This window comes from Hibiscus syriacus, unplaced genomic scaffold, assembly GCF_006381635.1.
Source record: "Hibiscus syriacus cultivar Baekdansim isolate YM2019G1 unplaced genomic scaffold, ASM638163v2 tig00112530_pilon, whole genome shotgun sequence".
Lineage (NCBI taxonomy): Eukaryota > Viridiplantae > Streptophyta > Magnoliopsida > Malvales > Malvaceae > Hibiscus > Hibiscus syriacus.
Genome location: NW_024063358.1, coordinates 1,526,442 through 1,550,254, shown reverse-complemented (window position 1 = coordinate 1,550,254; position 23,813 = coordinate 1,526,442). Strand labels below are relative to the sequence as shown.

General features: G+C 30.0%; 2 protein-coding genes across 3 annotated transcripts; both read right to left on the bottom strand.

Moving 5' to 3' along the window:
• Positions 1-214: 214 nt before the first annotated feature.
• Positions 215-6,523, bottom strand: LOC120181665 (triacylglycerol lipase OBL1-like). Of its 2 annotated transcripts, XM_039186753.1 has the most exons (6): positions 6,335-6,523; positions 2,676-2,808; positions 1,497-1,690; positions 1,374-1,407; positions 674-1,290; positions 220-577 (listed from the first exon to the last, which is right to left on the bottom strand). In XM_039186753.1, the coding sequence occupies exons 2-6, from the start codon at positions 2,710-2,712 to the stop codon at positions 317-319; spliced, it is 1,143 nt and encodes a 380-aa protein (XP_039042684.1). In that variant the 5' UTR covers positions 2,713-2,808; positions 6,335-6,523; the 3' UTR covers positions 220-316. The 2 variants fall into 2 exon arrangements, with proteins under 2 accessions (XP_039042683.1, XP_039042684.1); XM_039186752.1 differs by lacking the exons at positions 2,676-2,808; positions 6,335-6,523 and adding an exon at positions 1,774-2,398 and having other exon boundaries at positions 215-577.
• An 801-nt stretch (positions 6,524-7,324) lies between these two features.
• LOC120181664 (triacylglycerol lipase OBL1-like) lies at positions 7,325-11,437 on the bottom strand. Its single transcript, XM_039186751.1, has 5 exons — positions 11,021-11,437; positions 8,693-8,886; positions 8,571-8,604; positions 7,885-8,492; positions 7,325-7,819 (listed from the first exon to the last, which is right to left on the bottom strand). The coding sequence occupies exons 1-5, from the start codon at positions 11,328-11,330 to the stop codon at positions 7,517-7,519; spliced, it is 1,449 nt and encodes a 482-aa protein (XP_039042682.1). The 5' UTR covers positions 11,331-11,437; the 3' UTR covers positions 7,325-7,516.
• Between the last annotated feature and the right edge of the window lie 12,376 nt (positions 11,438-23,813).

The window sequence follows — 23,813 nt, the reverse complement described above, 5'->3', positions numbered from 1 at the left end:
AACTCCGATTTGTTATATCTTAAAAGTAAAATGAAAGCCTTAAAAGTGATTCACTCCTTAAACCTTGTCATTGAATCATTCTTAAATCTTATTTCATCTGCCATGCATTTTTGTAAAACACATAAATCGCAAGTAGAATTCAAAGATCGATTTGACGTTGGTAAACCCTAAACCAACTTGTTATTAAAACTTAGATCTTACAACAAACTGGAAAAAAGGAAAACATCAACTTGAAAGACAAATGCAAACCTAGGGCGAAATCCAATGGCAGATCTGGTACAGGCTAGCAAGGGCATGCACCCCTCGAGGTGAGATTTTAATGGTGGAAGATACGGTGAATAAGATGGACGGTTCCGAGACGAGTAGAGTTGACATAATCTTGGGGACAATGAGCAGGCAAACCAGGAATCAGCAATCCAATCATTCTCATTCCAAATAGCAGCCAACTTTCCTTGTAATCTTCTCCGTACCTTCTCCCCATAACGAAGCCTCTTAGCAGCTCAAAGATGGCGTTTTTTAGCATCGCAATACCGCCCCAAATTGAAAAGTAGTTCTCATATGGAACTTCTTTAACTATCTGCATTCAAATTAAAATTGACACTCAGTTTTTTAAATAAGATATATTAGCAGTAAAATTTAGTTTGAGTAACAGAAAGAAATGATTTTTTTTTACCGACGATTGATATCTGCTGTCGTAGTAAACGCAGGTACCAAAGTGTTTGAACACGAGGTTAGGAGGAACCCTAGGAACCACATCATTACAGTAAACGTATCTGTAATATTGAATACCGCGCCTTTTCAGATTAATATTCATGTAATTCCCGAATGCTTCATCGCCGACTCTGGGTTGTCCGAACGTGTAAATCGCCTCCATTCTGTCGAGCAACAATCGTTCGTCGTGGTAAAAGCAAATCGCCGGGAAAAGAGCAGCCAACGCGCCGCCCAAACTGTGGCCCGTCACTATAAATTTGGTGTCGGGGTTTTTCCTCAAAAGGGTTCTCAACGTGTCCCTTATGTCGTAGTAAGCCAGAGCTGCTTTGCGGCCACCGGAGTATGAATCGTTATCCACTTCATCCGGCCATCCTACATCACTTTGCATCCCCAAGGCTTTCATGAAGCCGCTGTGGATCCTCCCGATATCGCGGATTTCGTGCCAAGACAAGTCTACGTCCGAACACCAATCATTGAGATTAAACGGTTCGGTTCCTCTGAAGCAAACAACGATGGTGTCGTGGTCAACACCTTTATCTCTAAACATCACAACTTGTGTGTCGGGTTTTCCAGTAAAATCTACCGCAAGACATCAATAATTAGCAAAATAAATCGATTAATAAATTAAAAAATAATGAAAATGAAGTCGTTGAAATGGGTACCGTTCCAGTAATTTTTGAATCCCAAGAACTCCATCTGCAGATGGAAAAACATTGCAAACAATTAATGGAAGTTTACTGATCTAATTACTTTGATAAATAATAATAATAAGCACTCATATATACCTTCCATGGACCTTCGATTACAGCTTGGTTATAAGCAGCATTGCTGTAAACTGTTTTACAAGCCATAATCGAGAGTGCTGGATAATACATGGGATCCCCATGTTTAATTTCACTGTCTAACTCCTTTCTCGCGTCTAAAAGTCCTATTAAAGACAGAAAATTTGCGGAGTTCCAGTGTGGAATCACGACCTTCACTGTTCAACGTAGAGGGAGACATAATCAGACAATGTTTGTGAAAATTACTACCAAGAAAAGGGCGTAAAGATTAAATAAATACCATGCATGATATTTCTTACGAGACCAAAGAAGCCACCATTAGCGTAATGAAAGTTGAGTACATATTCTAGTAAGCTACCCATCAACTCCACTGGGGACGACATCATAAGCAGAAACTTTTGTACCAGTACCGAAAGAACTATAATAAACCTATATGTGAAACTTTCCTCTCTGTCGAAAGAAGAATTGATAAATTTCCTCTTCTTTATATTACTAGAAAACAAGAGTTTAACAAGATCAATGGAAGAGGCTTCCTTGGGGTTTACTTGAAAAAAATTTACCAATCTGGATCCCATGATTTGCGCTGCTGATTGAACACTACGTCCTGGGGAGGGGTTTGATTGATTTGGGAGATGCTTTGCTATTGAGGTTTGATGCCTAATTTATAGTCCATAAAACAGTGGAGCTAAGAGAGACCAGAATATGTTCATATTTTATTGGAGTCAATCATGTTGGGCTACTGCAAGTTGCCTTGCGTATTTTATTCGAGTTGAGCCAGAATAATTATGGCTATTTTGCGTGACATGCATTTAACTAATAGGGCTAGGATGATAAAATAAATAATTTTCTTTCGTATTTTATTCGAGTTGATCACACATGTTTTTTTAATAGGATTAGGATCGTGCATCTAAATGTTGTAATTTTAAATTTTATTTTGTTAAGAGTATTTCCTCATGGAACACTAGGCAAACAGTTCATTAAAAAATGGCCTATGTCCATAAATGGTGGATGGAATCAAACCTCCACGTGGGAGCAGAATCATGTATATATACATTAAGTGGCTCGTATCATGCCGAGAATCATTTGGTATAACAAGAAAGATCATAATCCTGGATCAAAATATTATATGAAGATATTTAATCCATGAAACTTCAACAAAGCATGGGTTTTAGCAAGGTCTACCTGTAATTCGTAATAAAAAAAAGGATGGCAATCTCATCGTGTATGTATATTGTCACGCCCACATAGATTCCAATTCAGAAATGTGCGATTGTCATGCCCTTAGACTTCTGAAACGTGCGGCCTTAGACGCTAACTACACAAAGTCAAAGAATAAAAATTGTTTTGATCCATAGAAAACAACTAAAACTCTAAAGAAAAAAAGACAGCGACTGCATTTTGTTTTTTTTACTGGATGAAATTGAAAATTTAGAAAGTTTTAATGATTAAATTAATGATTATATGCTTAGGCATTTACCGTGCTTAATAAAACTTAAAAAATATTCTCTTAAAAATATGAGTATTTTCCTTTGGCAATTAACATGATTTGCTCATTAAAACGTGAACTTTCTTGGACATTGTAATTGGATTTAGTTTTAATTATGCAGTTGTAATGTTTTTGGATAACAATTGTAATTTGTGGGTTTTGTTGAATTAAATATATTTAGAGGCCTCTACTTACATATCTCAATTCTAAGAAGAAAAGGGTGAACATTAATGTAATTACATTTTTAAGTTTTAATAATATTATTTTAAAATTCAAATTTTTTAATTGTACAATTACAATTTGTATTGCAAACAAGACAAAAAATTAAGATGCAATGATACTCTACTAGTCAACATGTCTAAGAAACTAGACATCATTATAATTACAATCACATGTGATTATTAAGATAATAATTACATTTTCATACTATATTGTAAGAAATAACGTAGAGCTAAATATTCGTCCCTTTAACAAAATAAGAGAAGAATCATATTACCATGGGAGCTAATTGGTTAAGCCAAGCCTTTCTCTCGTCTAACAAGGGAAGGTTTAGATTTAAAGTTACGGTTTTTTTTATAACTTTTGGAATGAGGCAGAATTCTTAGAACTTAAGCCTATATTCACAATTAATTAGTATCTTGTAAGCTGTGATATTTAGTATTGTAACGTACAAAAATTTATGAGGGTGTAATTCGATCAATCATAATGTTAGTTGTATTTTATAGCTTATATATATATTTTTTAAAGTTTAATATGATGTGTTAATTTATCAAATTTCTAAAGTAAGTGATTAGAAGTTTCCGGTTAACACTTTTATTTTCTTTTAAGTTGTAGGTTAATTCTCATCAGAAGTAAAATTACATTCTCTCTTCCCCCTAGAAATTGTCGCACAAACCAAGCGATCTCGATGGTAAATGAATTGTTGTTGTCGTAACTGTTCTTCGCCCGGGAGGGGAAAAGTCCGATACCGACGGGTTTTCTCTTTGAAAATCGTTTCGAAAATGTGAGGAGTCGCCACCAATAATTTAAGGTGAGATTGGAACACCGTAAAAACCGGGTGATTTTAATAAAACATTTTATTTTAATAAAATACCGAGTTTTGGAGTCTGCGAAAATCCAGAAAATAGGTTCGGGAGTCAGTTACGCGTGGGGAAGGATTAACACCCCCACAAGCGCCTAAAAATTAGTACCTAGTTGATTATCCTATATTTAAAATCAGAAATTTGAAGTTTGATCTTTATTTAATTTAAAAATCATTAAGGATGTAAAGTTGAAAAAAGGGTATTCGTTTATCGAGACCGATAGCATTCGCCCCCGAGCGTAAATGCGGAAAATCAGTTATTGTGCCTAATAACCGAATATTGCCTTAGTTTTAGAAAACATGATGTAGTTTTGAAAAGGATGTTGACTTATTCAGGGAATTACCAGTAGTCACCCCCTGAGCACGATCGAGGGAGATATACTATTAATTCCTTAATAAGTGAACAGTGCCTTAGATTTGTAAAAACAATGCAATCAAACAAAATTTTATTTGTCTTAATTAAACTAAAAGTAAATTAAGGTCTTTTCTAACTTAAAGTGTCAAATTATAAAAATTAAGGAACCCAGAGGCTTAAATCTAAAATGTAAGTTCTAATATTAATCATATTTGATTTTTTCAAATCTAAGTTTAAGGATAAGAACTAAAAAGGTTGAGGTTTAAAGTATCGAATTCTAAAAGACTTAAAAAATAATAACCTAAAATGACAACTTATAAATTTAAAGAACTAATTAAAAATCTAATTACTCTAAGTTATTAAACTTAAAGTTTGTTTTAGAAAATATTTATTATTAATTAATTTTAAAATTCGAACAATCGATTCGAGTAATCAGACATTTGTTGCGAAAACTCAACTAAAACTAATGTATAAAACCAAATAGATCATAATATTCTTATAATAATATTGAAATTGTTTTACGTAATTGGTGGTAAAATAATATGAATTTTAATATATTTAAATGCAAAATAATCGTTGATCTATTAAATATATAATAACTTTTATTTATATATATAAAAGAAACCAATCAATTTAAATTTTGTATAAATAATAAAATAAAGAGCGAGTTTGATATTAAAAATGGGTTTTACATTGTGGGGCAGTTCAATAACGCAACAACTCTCTGACTCCCTCCTTTTACTTTTATACTTTTTTTTTCTTTTCTGACTTTGGGTACATGTTATATTCAACTATTTAAATCATCATTATACTTTTATATGGTACTCATAAATCCTGCGGTTCTTAAAGGCTCTAGGAGAACTTAAAAATTTAAGGACCTAAATGGAATTTTTCTAAAAAAATAAAATTAGACATAAAAAATGGAAAAATTACAAAACAGTGCCTACATGACTAATATGCAAAAATATAGAATCCTAATGTCTAAACAACAAAAATTAAAGAAATTAACACTACGACTAAAATGAAATACACTTAAATTAAATATACAAAATTATAAAAATGAAAACTTCGACCTCGGGATTAAAATAAAACATGAAAAAAAATTAAAATTGAAATGTCTAAACAACATAAATAAATACAATACATTCAGGACTAAAATTAAAAGATAATAATGTATAAAGACCGAATTAAAAACTTAAAAGACTCGATTTGAGGACTAAAACGTATCATTTCTAAAAATGAAGGATTTCTCACGTTATTATCCCAATCACAAACACGGGTAAATTAACCGACTGAAACGCAACCGTTTTACTCTTCTAATATATATAACATATAGGGTAAAAAAACCAAACTCATTTGCTTCACCCCCTTTCTATCTCTCCAGCCGTTTTCTCTCTATCCCTTCTCCCCTATCTTCTTCTTCATCTTCCATGCAGCGCTACTCACTCCCAAAAGACCCCCTCACGCCGCTCATCTTTAACAGATACCCCAACGACCATAGCCATCACCTAAACCGCGACAACTCACCGCCGCTAGAAACGCCGCAAATTGGCCACTCTCCGATCTACGACGGGAGACCAATCCCAATACCAAGCCTCCAAACTTAAAATAAAACCCCTATCTATATGTAAAACCTCAAAAACTAACCCAAAGCTTCACATTTTCCTATCGAATCCTCGACCTCCATGCTATCTCAAATCCGGTGAGAACACCGACTAATCCCGACAAGAGTGTGGCATCACTCAACTCTGACTACACCGAACCGAAATAAGGTAGAAAACTAAATCTTCTTTACTGTTTTCATTCACTTTTCTTATGCAGATGTTTCAAATGGTTATTGCTTATTTCATTTAGTTGCAAAATATCACATGCACACACAAAAACTAGAAAAACCAAAAAGAATACCCCAAGAAGAATACCTTGAAAATCCTCGTATTAATTTGCTTTCGATTTTTTTTGAATACAAAAGTAAGATTCTTGCTACAATGGTTTTCTCATCTCGTTTTTCTTCCCTTTACAATGAATCCCCATTATACCTTACTGCTTTCCAATGACCCCCTGTTCGACTCTCACTGTTCTCTTTGTTCATTTTTTGTTCTTTCTTTTTTTTGAACCTTTTTCCCCCTCCTCTTCGTGTTTTCCGCCTTGTTCTTTTTATCATTGTAGGTAGTGGGTTTAGTGGATGGATTAGGTTTGAGTGGGTTTGAGTAGTGGTAAATTTTTTATTGATTTGGTGGGTTAGGTTGTATTTTGTGGATTTTGAGTGGATGATTTTTTTATTAATTTGGTGGGTTTTAGTGGAGTTAATTTGGTCTGAATTTTTTTTATGTTTTTGGGTGGTATATGGTGGGAATATTAAAATATGATATGCAATCACATGGGGTTTTTAAATAATAAAAATAATGGTATTTAATTGGGGGTAGTGGGAAATGGTGGAAAAATGAGGTATCTAAAGTTGTTATTCCTTAAGATTATAAGTTCGAAAATCATTAATGTCATGAGTGTGATGTTCAATGTTTAATGGTTGAGAGTTAAATATGATATTAATAAAAGTTAAAAAAAATATGATGGGTCAATTTAAATGGTTACTATTTCAAATATAAACTACTTTTTATTATATAAAAGAATTAAATGATTGGTTGGAATTTATGAATATTTGGAATAATAATTAAAAAGAAAAATGTCCTTAATTTGTTATTTTATTAAAAAGGGAGTTTTTCTTATTATTATAAATATAGAGCGAACACATATGGATGACTCACAATTTTCATCTTCTTCCATCACCTTCCTCTCGCATCGTCATCATTATCACTCTGATTCCTTGCTTTTGTTCATAGAACTTAGAGAGAAGATAGGGGAAAATTGAGATTATTGAGGATTTTCTACTAATTTTTTTTAGTCTACTGATCGGAAGAAAACGTTTCCGTTTTATTCTCACAAACCAAGATGAAAATACATGAAAGTTCTTTTAACATGGATGAAGCATAATTAATATACATAACATAGCTAGGTTTCAACCCTGGTGGTACTAGAATACCTTCCGGTTATTTTTCTACACAATACATCAGCAGCGGCAACCAACGTTCTGAGGCCATATTAAGTTATGCAGCTAACAAGGGCACTTCAAAACCAAGAGCCTTCTTGGTGTGGAGAGGGAGGAACAAAACGTCGTCGGGTTTGCCGAGACGAGTGGAGTTAACGTAGTCTTGTGGGCAATGATTCGCGATTCCAGGGATCAGAAGTCCGAATAATCTGACGCCGAACATCAACCACCCGTCGGTATAATCCGATCCATATTTGCTTCTCATCGTGAAGCTCCTTATCACCTCATAAATGGCGTTCAAATGGATCGGAATAAACCCGAAGAGCGAGAAGTAGTTCTTGTATGGCACATCCTCAACTATCTGCAATTAGGTCAAACGAATGAGTACATGCAGATAATGAACGAGTACGACCTTGACAATATTACCTTTGCTTGATATTTACTGTTGTAGAAAACGCAGGTGCCGAAGTGCTTGAACATGGCGTCGAAAGGAACCCTAGGAACCAAATCATAACAGTAAACGTATCTGTAAAACCCGATCCCGTTCTTGTTCAGATTCTTCTCCATGTAAATCCCAAAAGCGTCGTCTCCGACCCTGGGTTGGCCAAACGTGTAAACGCCTTCCATCCTCTCCAGCAACAATTGGTCGTCGTGGTAAAACAAGATCGCCGGGAAAAGAGCGGCCAACGCACCGCCCAAACTGTGGCCGGTCACTATGAATTTGGCATCGGGGTTTTGTTTCAAAAGGTCCTTCAAGATATTCCTTATGTCGTAATAAGCCAACGGCGCACGACGGGTGATATCGGGGACGACGAACTTGGGCCATCCGACGACTTTTTGCATCCCTAAGGCTTTTAAGAAACCACTGTGAACCTTTCCGATTCCGGGGAACTCGTACCAAGACAAATCGATGTCCGTACTCCAATCATCGGCACTGAATGGCTGTGTTCCTCTGAAACAAACAACGATGGTGTCGTGATCGGCGGTTTTGTTCCGGAATAGAGTAACTTGGGTGTCCGGTTGTAGTATGAAATCTGGTCAAAGTAAATCCATCGGATTAATCATCTGAACCCATACGTAATAACCTAATCAATATAGTTGTTTAATCCTACCATTCCAATAATTCTTGAATCCAATGAGTTGCATCTGCAGACAAAGACAGCAACTAATGTCAGGTCCAAATCCAATGATGTTCGAGCAATGGAAATTAAAAAAAAACATTATATTAACGTACTCCCCAATGGTCTTCGACAATAGATTTGTTATAAGCACCATTATTGTAAACAGCTTTAGCAGCCATAATGGAAAGAACTGGATAATACATGGAGTCTCCATAAACAATGTCTTTGCTTAACTCCATTCTCGGGTCCGTGAATCCAACAGCTGAAAGATAGTTCGCTGCTTCTCTGTCTGGAATCACCACCTTCCCTATTCCATATTACAGAATAAATATAAAAAATTCAACGCTTTATGACTTTTATTACAACTGAATAAACAAAGAAACCCAGACGCCTCTAAAACGAATAGGTTCTATATTGTTAGATTGTTCTTTTCCCATTTTGTATTTTATTTCCACAGAAAACCCTTTTTTACAGTAAAGAACTTTAGTCTTTGTTACGTAATAAATAAATATACACACTGTGACAGAAATATTTAAGGCAGCAAGAACAGAGATATATCAACTTAGGTTGAGATCCTAATATTTGTTTTCCTATTTTTCTTTTCCATAAATGATAAACCGTGTTATACTCTTATTGAATGAAACCAAAATATTATTAAAATAATATCAGAAAATAATTTAGATTAAGTTGTAAAAAATTTAAAACAAATCAAGGTTAATTTTATATTAAATAAACCTTAAGGGAACTAATTAAATAAAAATAAAATTTAAATACTTATCTATTCTTTTCACTAAAGTCAATCGATTAAAACTAGGGATGGGCATGAGACCTGAACCCGATCCGATCTGCTCGAGTTTTTTTTAAAAAATCAGGTTCGAGTTTGGGTTGGATTTTTTTAAGGTGATGTTCGGGTCGGGTCAGATTCGAGTTTAGGGTGAAAATACCTGACCCGGAAAAATAATTTTACCTTACATATTTAAAAATAATTACAATAATATCTCTATATATTATTTTTTTTCAATTAAATCGATGTTTTTATTAAAAATTAATAATATTTTATTATTATTTCAGGTTGGGTCGAGTCAGATCGATTTGGTCAAATTAGGTACTTAAACTATTATATTTAATTATTTTAAGTCCTAACATTTTTTCAAGTAGAACATTATTTTTTGACCAATAAGATGCTAACACGTCATATAAAATTAGGTACTTGGTTTTGATAAAAAATATTTCATGGGCTTTAAAGAAAGAGTATATTTAGGGACTCATTTTGACCTAGTTAAGGTACTTAAATTAGTTACATATAATAGTTTAAATACCTAATTTGATCAATAAATAGTTTAGATACTTAAAGCAAAAAAAAAAAGCACAGTTTAAGTATTTCTTTTAGCTTAAGCCATTTAGATATGAGTCAAATAAGGTTAAAATAAATTATTTTCATCAAGTACAATTTTTTTCTCAGCAAGATATTTTTATTAATAAGACCTAGTCTCTAATTGTGAGCCTCTTTTAAACCTCCCTACTTCTAAATGGAGGAAAAGAGTAATACACAATTGAGAAACCATTACAACCAGCAAAGAAATACAATAAAAAAAACACAAAGCTTGGCCTAAAAAACTTGGATTCTTTTGAAAAAATATATAATCAAAATTTAATGTTGTGAACAAAGAAAACTAAGTTGAAACGGTTATCCTTAAACATGATTATAGATTGGAATTCATATATTATGAATGAAGAAAATTGAATAAGGACCTTTAAAATATATGAGTCGAATTAATATACTATTGAATTGAATATATCTGGATTTAATATGATTAATACATGATAAAATAATATTTTTGTATTTAAATTTTACTAAGTAAAACTAAACACTTGAGTTTTAATCTTCCATTGCATATAAATAAAATAATATTTTTTCCAATTAATTAATATCACAGAATCACAATTCGAGTTAATCAATGATTAATGTTCAAACGTTGGAAAACAAGTTAAATAACAACCCTTTTAATTTTAAGAAGTTTAAGAATGGAGGAAAAGATAGATATTTTTTATTAACTAAGTCCTTTAATTTTTATTAACTATAAGTAATTAAACAATATTTAACACTAAAGTCTCAAAATAAATTAAGTTAATCATTGTTATCAACAATTATATCACTTAATTATAACAATTATAACACTTAAGTAATGTTTTTGTTATAACATTCATATAATAAAAATCAATGATTATATCACTTAATCAGATATTATCCCATTTTAAGCCCTCGCCCTGCAAATACACGACTGGTTAGAATATATAAATAAAAGAAACATATAAAAGAGGGTCTAACGCATGCAGGATCATGCAAGTTGGATGTTGGTGGCCAATTTATTGGTAAAAACTATAAATATATAGAACCCTAAACAAAGATATAAACTAAACGTAAATATATGTATGTATACCTGTCATGACTCGTTTTACGAGACCAAACAAGCCACCATTGTTAGTGAAAAGGTTGCACATATCCTCAAAAGTCTGGCCGGCCAAAGCCATTGGTACCTTTATGTGAGCAGAAACTTCTGCAAGAGTGGAAAGGAACACAAGCAGTCTATACCAGAAACTTTCCTCGGTTTCGATATTGGTTTCAATAAATTTTCTGTTCTTTAGATTCTTAGAAAACAAGAGGGCAATTAGGTCGAACAGCGTGGCTTTTTTAGGGTTAAATAGCATGTAATTGCTATAGAACTCCTTTCTGCCTGCCGTTGCTTCCATCGCGGACCTCTCTTTCTCTCTACTGCAAAAAGCAACACTAATTTGTGGGATTTTGGAGGGGAAGGGGAAACTGAGAATTCAGCTTAGGGATGCTTTGTATTGAGCTTTGAGGCCAAATTTATAGGCAAGATCATGGAGATAGGATATAGCGGGGTAGGGTAGTGCCGAAGGACATGCACGAAATAATTTCTCAATTATAAGGGTTAATTATTTTTCTATTCACATGTGTTTTTCGATGGTAACACTTTTTATTTTAATTTTTGTTTAAAGAATGAGTTTTTTCAACTAATTTTCTAGCGCAAAAATACAATTTTTTAAGTTTATTGGTTTGAGTCAATACTCACTTTTTAAACTTAATTTTTTTGGGAATGCTTTTGTATTTCAAACAGAATTTTGAGTTAAAAACACTTCCAAACATTCTCAAACAGCTCTTTAATCTCGACATTTTAAATTTTTATTTTTATTTAATGATCTCAATAATATAAGAAAATTTTATTCTTTCTGATGACTGATTCAGATATCGTATCATTTAAACTTATTTTTCTCTTCCAAAATAATTAGTAGTGAAGACTTAATTTTATAACCAATATGACCCTAAAAATAAGTAAATAAAAACACTAAAACTTAAATTTAATTGTTTCAAAACTATTAATAACTTGGAATATGATTAAACCATTAAAATTGGGCCACCATACACCTTCCACCTACAGATTATGTCCTGCAGATTTCGTCCTCAATTTACTAAACAATAATGCAATTCAAATTTTGTGATTAATATAAATAAAATAATTTCTTTCATAACCTACCACTAGCCTTGTTGAGTTTATATTTTACACATTTCCCCCCAAAATTTATCTGTATCTGTATAATATCCATGTAGTCATTTTTACATGCTTTCTTTCATTTCTTTAAATAATCTAAGATAATCATGTTTTATTAACAACTATGGCAATTAATCAAAATATAAACAGTGAATAACTTCAATATTTTAGGTAATGTTGTCATAAAAATATTCACATAATAAATATTAAAAAAATCATTTGAATTTAATGACAGAAAATAATCTAAGGGTATGTTTGTTTCCCTGTAATTGGTTTTTTCGGAAAATATTTTTCTTATTTTTTAGTGTTTGGTTGGCGGAAAACAGATAATCAACATAATTCACTTTCCTGACCAATTGAATTTTCTTTTCATTTTCTGAAAAATAACTTACTATTTGATTTTCCCTAAGTCATTTTACGAACTTTTCACATCAAAACATGAACACTCAAAACATTATTATTTTATATATTCAATATTAATATATATTTTAGAATCATTTTAATAAAAATATTGATTATTAAATTATATTTATTGATAATTTTAATAATATAATAATATTTTATTGTTATAATTATATTATTATAATATATAATATTATACTTTTATTTAATAATATATAATAAATTATTAATATAATTAATATTATATTGTTGAATATTTAATATATACTCCTTAAAATATAATATGATTCTTATTTTACTATTATAATTTTTAATATTTTAATAATATTATAAATAATTAATAATAATTAATAATAAGTATTTTAATTCTAATAAATGATTAATATAATTTTATTTTAATAAAATATAATTATCATAAAAAAATTATTTATAAATTGTATATATAATATTTTAATAATATTCACATAAATAATATAAATATTATATAATATTTTTAAAATAATATTTTTTTAATAAATAAATTTATTTATTGTGTTTGATGTTTATAAAAATAATTTTTAAAATATTTACCAACTAATAGATAAATTACACAACATCATCCAAACACCGTAAAATAATTTTTAGAAAATAATTTTCAAGAAATATAATTCATTTTACAAAATAGTCACAAAATTCATAAACAAATTCTTATAAATAAAATTTTAATTTAATCTTTTCAACATTTTAAGTAGTAATTCTAAAAAATTATAAATTTTAGAATTTTTTAAAATATATGAAAATAGGGTAAATTTCATAAATAGTCACAAAATTTTATATTAATTTTATTTATCATTGAATTTTTAAAAGTTACAAAATAAACAAATTTGAACTTTGTTAAAAGTAATAAATAACAATCTTTAAATGTTATTAAGAGGTGAATAACATACTAAATTAATGAAAAATATCTTATTTAGCTCCTAAATTATAACTAAAATTTCACTTTAATATTTTCAACATTTTTAAGTTGTAATTCTAAAAAAATAGAATTTTTAGATTTTTTTAAAAAAATATGAAAATAAATTACTTTAAAAATTAAAAAATATTTTCAAAAAATCCAGTAATCAATAATGAAATTAAAATTTTATTAAGCAAAATTTATTTTATAACTTATTATTTATTTAATTGTTGTTGTATTTTTAAAATATAAAAATTTATAATTTTCGACGTTCAAAAATTTATATATCAAATAATAAAATTATTTTTTATTAATGATGAGATTTAAGCATTTAACTTTTATTTAACAAAACTAAAATGCAATTTTAAAATCATATCCATAATTTATATATCATATCAAATAATTTTTAATTTATATGGTACAAATTTAACATTTATAATATAAAATTAAAATTAGATGATATTTATTTTATCTTGTTAGGATTGTTGAAGCTCAATTGAACAACCGATAAATGTACAAAGATGGGGTGAATTGGCAAAACCTTGTTTAGGGAGTAAGGAGAAAAAATATAGATAATTTGCACAACAATTTATAGTGGTTTGACTTTTTCAACTAAGTCTATCTCCATTACCTTAGCTACTCACTAAGGATATTCAAAAATCCACTAATTTGTTCTTTCTTTTTTAAGGATCAAGGTAACCTTTACAAACTCCTTATCTTTTCAATTGGCTAAGATAGAACCAAACCCCTTTTACACAAAGAAAAAAGATATAAACAAAGAAACCTCTAAAATGGAAGGTGTTTACAATTAAACTCACTAAACACTAATATTTACAATAAATATAAATAAAGATTGAAAAGTTCTTCTCTTGTGTTTTATTACTTTGATAGTTGTTCTAACCCCTCTTCAAGTGTATTGAACTTGTATTTATATGTTGAAATGTGTTTGTGGTCGTTTCTAGCCGTTGGGGATGTTTTCTCTGCAAAATAAAACTGCCCAATATAGAGGGTATCGGTACTACCTTTGTTATTTTAAATAAAACTAGTCTTTACTAGCCATTGGGTCTGACGGTATCGATACTAAGCCTATGTATCGATACTACTATGTAAAGTAGTATCGGTACCCCTTTGGGTATCGGTATCATTTTTGTATTCTGGAATTTGAGCAATGATGGTATTATTGGTACTACCTAGAGTATCGATACTTCTTTACTTAGGGTATCGGTACCACATGAACAATATCGATATTGTTCATATAATATCGATACTGTAGAACAGTATCGGTACTACGTACGTTGAAAATCAGTTTTGTGCTCAAATTCACTTTTAATGGACTTTGAATTATTTTGAAAACTTTAAATAAATTCAATTCTTAATTTGTTATATCAAATATTATAAACATGGTTCAACATATCTATATCTATTTTGTTTTTAATTCAACGAACCTAATAGAATTATATTAATTAAATTAAGAGTAAAATTAAATTTTAATTATAATTGAAGGGTCAAATAAGATATTTCTTAATGGTTTTGTGCCCATTTTGTAACAAAATTAAAATTTAATATTCGTTATGCAACTTTTAAAAGTTAAATGTTCAAAAGGATAATTTTGACATAGTTTAATGACTATTAGTAAGTTTTACCCTATAAAATTAGTGGTGAATTACAATGAATGGAACGCATTCTAGAATTTTCCCTATTATTGACATTTTTTTTTTGTTACAGAAAGTTTCGTGTGTAATTGGTGAATTAGGGTATTTATGGGTTTTGATCAAGTTTTTTTTGGCTCATTTGAAATTGGCCTTAATGTTACATTCATTCACCTATCATTCGGTTGGAATTTAAGAATTTTATTTGATACGAAAATTTAATTTAATTTTTAGTATAAAAATTTGTTCTGACCTAACTTGAAAATATCTTTCTGTAATTTAATTTCTCAACTTTACATTTTATTAAATTTTGTTCTCCGACAATAATTCTTTACAATTTATATCTTCCCATCAATTCTTTAACTTTTTTATATTCTCATCAATTTTTTTATCAAAATATATTTATTAAAAAAAACATCATAAATTAATACATAATTATAGATCATATTTAATTTAATAACATTAACAATTTTACTTACACATGTGAAAAACAATGTAGATAAATATATATGTTTTATTATACTCGAATTTTATAAACTCGATTAAAAAAATTTATATGAACTTTGAAAGATAAAGTTGTACTCATAAATTTAAGTAACTTAATTTTTTTAATTTAATTTGATTCGATCAAATATTGACAGCTCCTACACAAATCATTATTTTCTTCTCACCCTAAATACAATTTTTTTAAAGACTTAAATATAAAATAAGTGTTCAAATTATACCGTTCTTCACGAATTAGTGTCTAAATTAGTTTTTGAATAATTCTGGTATTTAATGTTGCAAACATTATTGTTTTAAGTGTTTTGGTCATAATCACCTTAAATGATACGTGCCATAATATTATAATCTTCACGACTTGACATCTGACCAAATGGCTAAAAGGTTCGATGTACAATCGGTTAAACGACTGATTATCACTATCAATAAAGAAATTTAAGGTATTGAATATTGGGGGATGGTTGGATATAACATGCAGGTAGAGTAAAAGGGGATAAAATAAGAGATTTTGGGAATAATTGGATTTTTTAATATTTTAGAAAAAAATTGGGACTTTTTTTAAAATATTTTTTTAATTTTTTTTAAAAATAAATTTTCAAAAATATCAGATTGTGACACGTGCCACATAACGTGCTTCTTTAATAGACACTAGAACTGAGACACCTAAAATAACGTTTGTAACGTTAGACACCTAGATAATTCAAAAAATAATTTAAACGTCAATTCATGAAAATCGATATAATTTAGACATTTATTTTATATTTAACACTTAAAAAAAAACCTCTGATGCATCCCTTCTCACAATAGATAATTTTGCAAAAATCAACATCCATTTACCAAGTCGTCCACATATCAAATCCTATTATTTATGTTATAATTATCTGTATTTATTTTATCAATCGATTATTTTAATAAAGTATTATAAAAATTCATTATAAAAATAATCTATTCTTCTAATTTATTTTATTCACGTATTATAAAAATAAATTTATCCCTCTAATTTATTTTTTTGATATAGTGGAATGAGCCACTAGATCTCTTAAGCAAAATTAGGGGTTCGAATTCTAACGATTGCGTATGAAGCAAATTGAATTGAGAGTATCGCTTTTACCTCTGTAGTACCCGATCATAATTAGTTAATCAATAGATCAGATACAAAATGATTATACAAAAAAATTATTTAAAAAATCTAACATATTATCCCATTAAATAAATTGATTGTTGATACCATCCTATGCTATTAAACTAACAACTCCATCATATTAGCTTTCAAATTCATTTTTTTAATATTTTCTTAACTCAAAAAGCTGAAAACTAATTTCATCTCAGCACAAAACAAACAAAATGTATGCATCAAGTAATCAAACTTAGTGATACCGATAAACACATAAATAATATCTTAATCCTCTCTTCATCGAACACTAACTTGAAACTCACCTACTCCAAAGAAAAATCTATTTTTAAATCCATAACGTGGGGAAAAATAATATGTAGATTTGTCTGTTTGTGTGTTTGGTCTGAAGTCGACGATGATCAGACAATCATTAATCAATCTCACTGTCTTTTTTTATGTAAAACTATCAATATCGATGAAAGTTCAACTCATCTCGGCATTGCAGAAAGGGAAAAAAAAGTATGTAATACATCATAATAATTAAAAATTGATATGGACGTGGAAGATCCCGTTATAAAAATTAATCAAATATATCCGTAAAAAAGTATTATCGTGTTTGCATGTGAGTTGCATGATAACATATTACATCACACCTAAATTAAATCTTAGAGTAAAGAACACAAATGATGTTCCTACCATCAAATATTTTATTAAATTTTTTTACTATGAAAAGTTATCACATGGTATTTCGCTATATAGAACGATTATTATGTCTCTTGACTATTAAAGTTAAAATGGTCACCATTCATTATATAACAAACTAATTCTTTTCTGTTAAAAATGGTGGTTGTCTAAGCTGGATGTTAACATGATGACTGGATATGATATTCCATTTGAGATTCTATGATCATATTTCATCATATCATAATTAACAGATTAACGTTCAACTTAGAATACCGTTAACTTTAACTAAAAATGACAAGTTTTAAACATAATGTATAGTCGGGTGACCATTTTGTAACTTTTAATAGTCGAGGCACCCAACAAAGCGACACTCTATCATCGAAGAATCATTTTGCAACTTTTAATAGTCAATGGACTTAAATGTATTACTTTATAATCGGGGGATCATTTGTACATTTTACCTAAATTTCATATCACACGACTTTCCACGTATTTTAAGAATTGTATATAGATAAAATTTTAAGATTTTGTGAATAGGTAAATAAATTAAAATTTTATATCACATGTATTTTATCTTATTATTTTCTTTTAATATAAAAAATGTTACGTAAAAATGTCTAGACTAAAAAATCTTGTTCACCCTTAAATTAAGGTATTGAACATTCAAATACAAATGATCATATGATTTCTTATGTGTATCGTTAAATTTAATTTATTATAAAATAACTTTTTTTAAATTATTGATATATTTAAATATTATAGATAAAACTCTTGGAGTAATTCTAGATCTATAGATAAAACTATTGGAGTAATTCTAGATTTACAGTAGTTAAAAATAATTTTATTGTTTTTTTATAATTTGAATTTGAATGACATAACTTTCACGAATAAATGAATTTAGTTAAGATCTTAAAAAACATTACAGACTAATGTGTATATATAGATTTTTTTTTGAATTAGTGTATATATAGATTGCAACCTGGTATTAAGAGCATTTATAATCAGATAATATTCGATAATAAATTAAATTGTGCAAGGATGGAAAATTATACAAAGCGACGTGCCGAAACACACCACAATCAAATTTGTTCTTATTATGTAAATATTAAAAGGAAAATTCTACAACGTTCGACGAGCAGTGATGGACATCATTAACTACCAACCATTAATTTTAACTAAAAATTAAATTCTAAAGAACTCAACGTATAATTATAAATTAGCAGCGATGAGAACCATTAACGACGAATACCATTAATTTAATTTATAAAAATTAAAATTCTAAAGAACTCAACATATTATTATAAATTAGTTAAAAATTTAAAGATAAATAATTTAAAATAAAGGGTAAAATATACCAATGACCACCTAACCGTTGTCCATTTTCATTTTGACAAATATTTTTGAAATTTTGTCAATCAGGTTACTCAACCATTTAAATGCATTCAATCAAGCTACTTGGTTAATATTTAACGGAGAAGCTGATGTGGCAGTTAAAATATTTGGTATAATTACACATTTGGTCACTGTTACTTATATTCTATCAATTTGATCATAATTTTAATAAATTAAAATAAACTTAACCATCAAATCAAATTTTTAGAGGTAACAGCAAGGAGAGAGGGGGGAATCGGCTATTCAAAAGAAAAGGAGAGAATTCACTAGCAAAAGGGGAGGTTCATGAGCAGCACTGGAGAGGGGCGACCATTCACCGAAGGAGAACCAGCAGCGATTAACATTGGCAGATCCTACATAATTGGAAGGAGGAGCTCTCGGTTTTCAATAGAAAAAACAGTGTAAAGGACTTTCATCTCCCATTTTATCTTTCGAAAGAAGCATTTTCGGGTGTCCATTCCTGATTTTGTTGAGTATTCATGAGCGATGTAATCAAGAGTAATTTGGGAATGAAAGAAAACAATTGAAAAAAGAATGGTAATCTCATGAGGTATATGTTACTATTCGTTTTCGATTTCCCATGCTTGTTGTGTGTGTTCTTGTCTCTAATTGAGTGATCTTTTTGTTTCAAAAACTCGTATTCTGGTCCCTAAATTGATTTCTAAATTTGTTGTTTATAGCTCTTAAGTCGATGTGTGCTCCGTTATAGTCCTATTGGTTAATTTTAATTTTTACTTATTTATACATTGAACATCCATTTCGGAAACTTTATATTTAACCCTGCGAATGCGTTTTGGTCCTTGTCTTGCATTTCGATTTCTTATTTGTGCCATCTTTTAGCGCTTGTTATGTTTTAGTCCTTCATGACATTATTGTAACTACATATATAACGTGTGCTTTCATGATCATTAAAAGGGTTTCCTTTAATTATTCTACGAGTGTGTAATGATGTCTAATTCTATTGTCTTTAAAGTTATTCGGGTGTTTATTTTTCTAGGTTACATTCAAATGTTGTTAGTATGCTCGTGGTATGCATTCATGCATTTAGTTGTAATGTTTGCATTAACGTCATCTAGCACTATTTGCATGATATCTCACGTGCATAACTTCACCGTATTACATAATTTAACTAAGGGTAATATTCTTTTAGTTTAAACGTTTTAAGTGGGTTGTCTTAACTGATTAGATATCCGCTTTTAACGATTTTAAATTAAAGTGTATCCCTCTAGTGACACCTAAAAAATGATTTATCACTTTAAAATTTGGGAATGGAAGAAAAAGAAATGTTTGACTATTTAAATTTATCGAGAAAGGTTGTTAAACTATTTAAGATCTGGTCTCGACATTTTTAAATATTCGAACATTCTTTATCTTTCTAAAGGTTGGTAATTTTAATTTAATTTGTTTGGTAATTTTGATATTGAAAAAATATTGTGTTGTTTTGTCGGGGATCATAACCAAATTAAACTCGAATTTGTAAATTTCATTGCAAAGACATTAATTAATCGATCAGTACCGATTTAGGGCGTTGTGGGGGTGCTAATCCTTCCCCATGCGTAACCGACTCCCGAACTCATTTTCTGGTAACGCAGACTTTAAATTGTTGTTTTAATTAAAATTAAACTTTTATTTAAATGACAAAACTTTTTAGGTGTCCAATCACACCCTAATCAAGGATTGGTGGCGACTCTTCGAACCTGTGTTTTATCGTGAAATGAATTCCCAAATTCTGAAACGAAGGTTTCTAAAATCACATTGTTTTTTAATTTAAAATAAAACATAAAGAAATAATTAAAAATGATGCGGTTTTCCAAATCTCGCTTCCCACGTTTTAAAAATCGTTTCGACATTATGACCTCAAGTTTATGATAATAATATATCTAGGGTATTTTTTAAATCACACTAGGATTTTTTATCATACATGATTATATTATAGTTATGGATATGATATAAAACAAATTAATTGACAATATAAATGTATGAAAGCTTAAATATATAATTCCAAATTATTATGTACAAAATTATTTATACACACAAATTATAAACCGATATTATATTGATTGATTAGGTCAACTAAAACTTAAATTGGTTAATTAATCATTAAAATATAAGATTAATTGTTTTATTATTAAGCTCAAGTGATTACAAAGTAATATTTCTTCTAATACTCTCCATCATTTGATAATGAACGCTCAATCACCTATGTTAAGGTCGTTAATGTTCGAACAAGGGTTCACTAAAAATAACAACCATTCTTTTAACTACTGAAGTATTTAATTCGTGCATAAAATTAATTATTTTAAACAATGGACCGTACAATTTATATGTCATCGTATTTTTGTTTTTATTTTGGTATATAGATAGAGATAGATGCAATTATTAATGTTATTTTAACTTTTCTTTTTCAATAGTGTGGGGTAATAAAATAATATCTATTTATAATTTTTTTAATCATTGACAACGCACAAACATCTTGAATATATAATTGCTCGAATTCGAAATCTTTGAGGAGAATAACATTTTAATCACTGAAGTTATTTGATGATTTCATTCTCTACCTTTTTTTTTTGCTCAACAAAGAGAATTTATTAAATTAAACAAAATCTAAGTTAGGGTCTCGTTAGAAACATTTCTATACTTGAACATAGAAAAGAGTACTCCTAACTAGGAGAAAGAACAATCTCTAAAAGATAGCGACAAAAGTGTACTCAATTTCCCTTACTTTCATTTCCTATCCTTTCCCATACTTAACATCAATCCAAACATAGGGTTGGGCTCTTACCTTCCATTGGGAGGGGAGTTCCTAGAAATGTAACCCAATTGCTACTTTGCCATCACCAAATTACTTATATCATGTACTTTGACAAATGAACAGTGGTTTTGGTGGTCCTATGCTGAAGAACTTCAGTCACTTAGCATAGATTGGTGGTGAACTTGGCTTTACTATTTAGACATATACTTGGTTTCCACTTTGCTCTTGATGGTTTGGTACATCCTGAATTGAGTTACCTATTTGTATGAGTGAATATATGTTAAATGGGACTGGACTTTATATTATGAGGCTAGTGTGATATCTGTTGTCAAAGTGATACATGTTTAAATGACACCATGTTTCTCTGTCATTATGAAAATATAAGTGACACTGTTTCATATTTATTATGTGGCCTCTTTGACCCCTATGTTTTCTTTTACTTTCAATTATAAAATCTTATGCTTTTGAATTTTAGGAACCTAAAATAAATTCATGTCTGCTTGCTTCTTTCTAGATGGCAGCATTCAACATCCAGGAAGCACTGACGTTGAAGGAAAAATTAAAGTCTGTAATTCATCAGGTGCATCTCTCAGTCTGTAACTTAATTATTGTTTTCTTTCCCCATTTCAGATTTGCATTTGAAGATAGTTCTCCCTTATAATCTCTGTGTAATGGGCTAGGTTCATATTTTCTTTGTGAATTGAATATATTGTTTTTATATGTTAATATGTTATCCAGATTGTTTCAATTGTTTAGTTACATTATTGAAAACTATTATGTTTCTTTTGAATATAAATCCGGGATGAATAATGGGAAACTGCTACCGGTATAGTCGAGGTATTTTCTTTTCTATTCGACTGGTACTTTTGTTTTGTCGTTGCCACTGTGTCTGAGTTTCCTAGTGAAGACTACATCACCTAACATTCCATGTTTCATTGACAGAGAGTTGGTGGAATCATAGAATTGGCCCCAGGTTACTTGCCTGCTGTTTATAGCACCACAAAGAAAGCTGGAGGTCTTTGCATTGCTGATGAGGTTTAGGCTTGGTTTGCTCGCACAGGGAGCCATTTCTGGGGATTTGAGAACCATGGGGTTGTTCCTTACATAGTGACAATGGCAAAGGTTATAAATTCCTTCAGTATCTTAGTGTTATTAAAAGATCCCACCTTCCTTCCTTTTTAGATATGCATTATAAGAGTAATCTTACTCTGATGGTAGATGTTTTTTTTCCTTAAATTTAAACAAAGTACACCGCCAAAATCTATTTTTTGTGTAGCTTATCCATTCACTTGCAGCTAACTTCTGTGCATCGAAATGTTTCTTTTATCACATGTATAGGGCATTGGAAATGGCATCCCTCTGGGTGCTATGGTAACTACCCCTCAGATTGTGGCGGTCTTGACTAGCAGGAATTACTTCAATACCTTCGGCGGGAACCCTGAATGTACTGCTAGAGGTTTAGCCATCCTGAAAGTAATTGAAAAAGAAAAGCTCCAAGAGTGCAATATATTCTTTAAAGCTATGAAAGTTTAGTTTGTTAGCTTTGAACTTAATATTCTTTAAAGATATCATGAATGATGAATGATGATAAAGTGTTTTCTTTAATAAATTACTTACCTTCATATTCTCTAACACCAAAAAGAATGTTGCTGGAGAAAACTAGGCTCTGGTTACTGCAAAATAGCTCTTTAAATAATGCCATTAGACCCAATCAAACTTGCCTATGCCAACATTTTGCAAATAGCGTCGTTTATGATAAAAATGACCTACAAATCATAATATAGCAGCGTTTAGTATTACAAACGCCACTAAAGACAAGAGAACTAGCGGCGTTTCTGGTAAAAATGCTACTAAATACAAGAGAATTAGCGGCGTTTGTAGCAAAAACGTAACTAAAGACAAGAGAATTAGTGGCGTTTGTAGACAAAACAACATTATAAATCACAACAACTAGCGGCGTTTGAAGGATAACTTGACCTTTTGTGGCGTTCTTACTAGCGCTGGTAGTATTTTTAGCAGCGATAAAATCCACTATAGAATTAAAAAAAGGCCATTAAAAAACCTATTTTACTGTAGTGAACAAGAAAGTACCGCACCGAATTTTGATGATTTGATTATGACTTAATGAGGATAAATTGACCATTGATGGTTAGGCTTGTTCACGGAGAACCACCACCGTCAAATCTCTTTTAGTCCAACCCCGTTGGTAAGAAACTGGAAGCATGCGCTAGGAG

What these genes read in the sequence shown, in the direction of transcription:
- LOC120181665 (XM_039186752.1), bottom strand. Translation starts at nt 2,068, where the DNA reads ATGGGATCCAGATTGGTAAATTTTTTTCAAGTAAACCCCAAGGAAGCC. An exon ending in TAATCGAAGGTCCATGGAAG is followed by an intron (nt 1,408 to 1,496) that starts GTATATATGAGT and finishes TTCCATCTGCAG; the next exon opens with ATGGAGTTCTTGGGATTCAA. An exon ending in ACAGCAGATATCAATCGTCG is followed by an intron (nt 578 to 673) that starts GTAAAAAAAAAT and finishes ATTTGAATGCAG; the next exon opens with ATAGTTAAAGAAGTTCCATA.
- LOC120181664 (XM_039186751.1), bottom strand. Translation starts at nt 11,330, where the DNA reads ATGGAAGCAACGGCAGGCAGAAAGGAGTTCTATAGCAATTACATGCTA. An exon ending in CGTAAAACGAGTCATGACAG is followed by an intron (nt 8,887 to 11,020) that starts GTATACATACAT and finishes AATATGGAATAG; the next exon opens with GGAAGGTGGTGATTCCAGAC. An exon ending in ACAGTAAATATCAAGCAAAG is followed by an intron (nt 7,820 to 7,884) that starts GTAATATTGTCA and finishes ACCTAATTGCAG; the next exon opens with ATAGTTGAGGATGTGCCATA.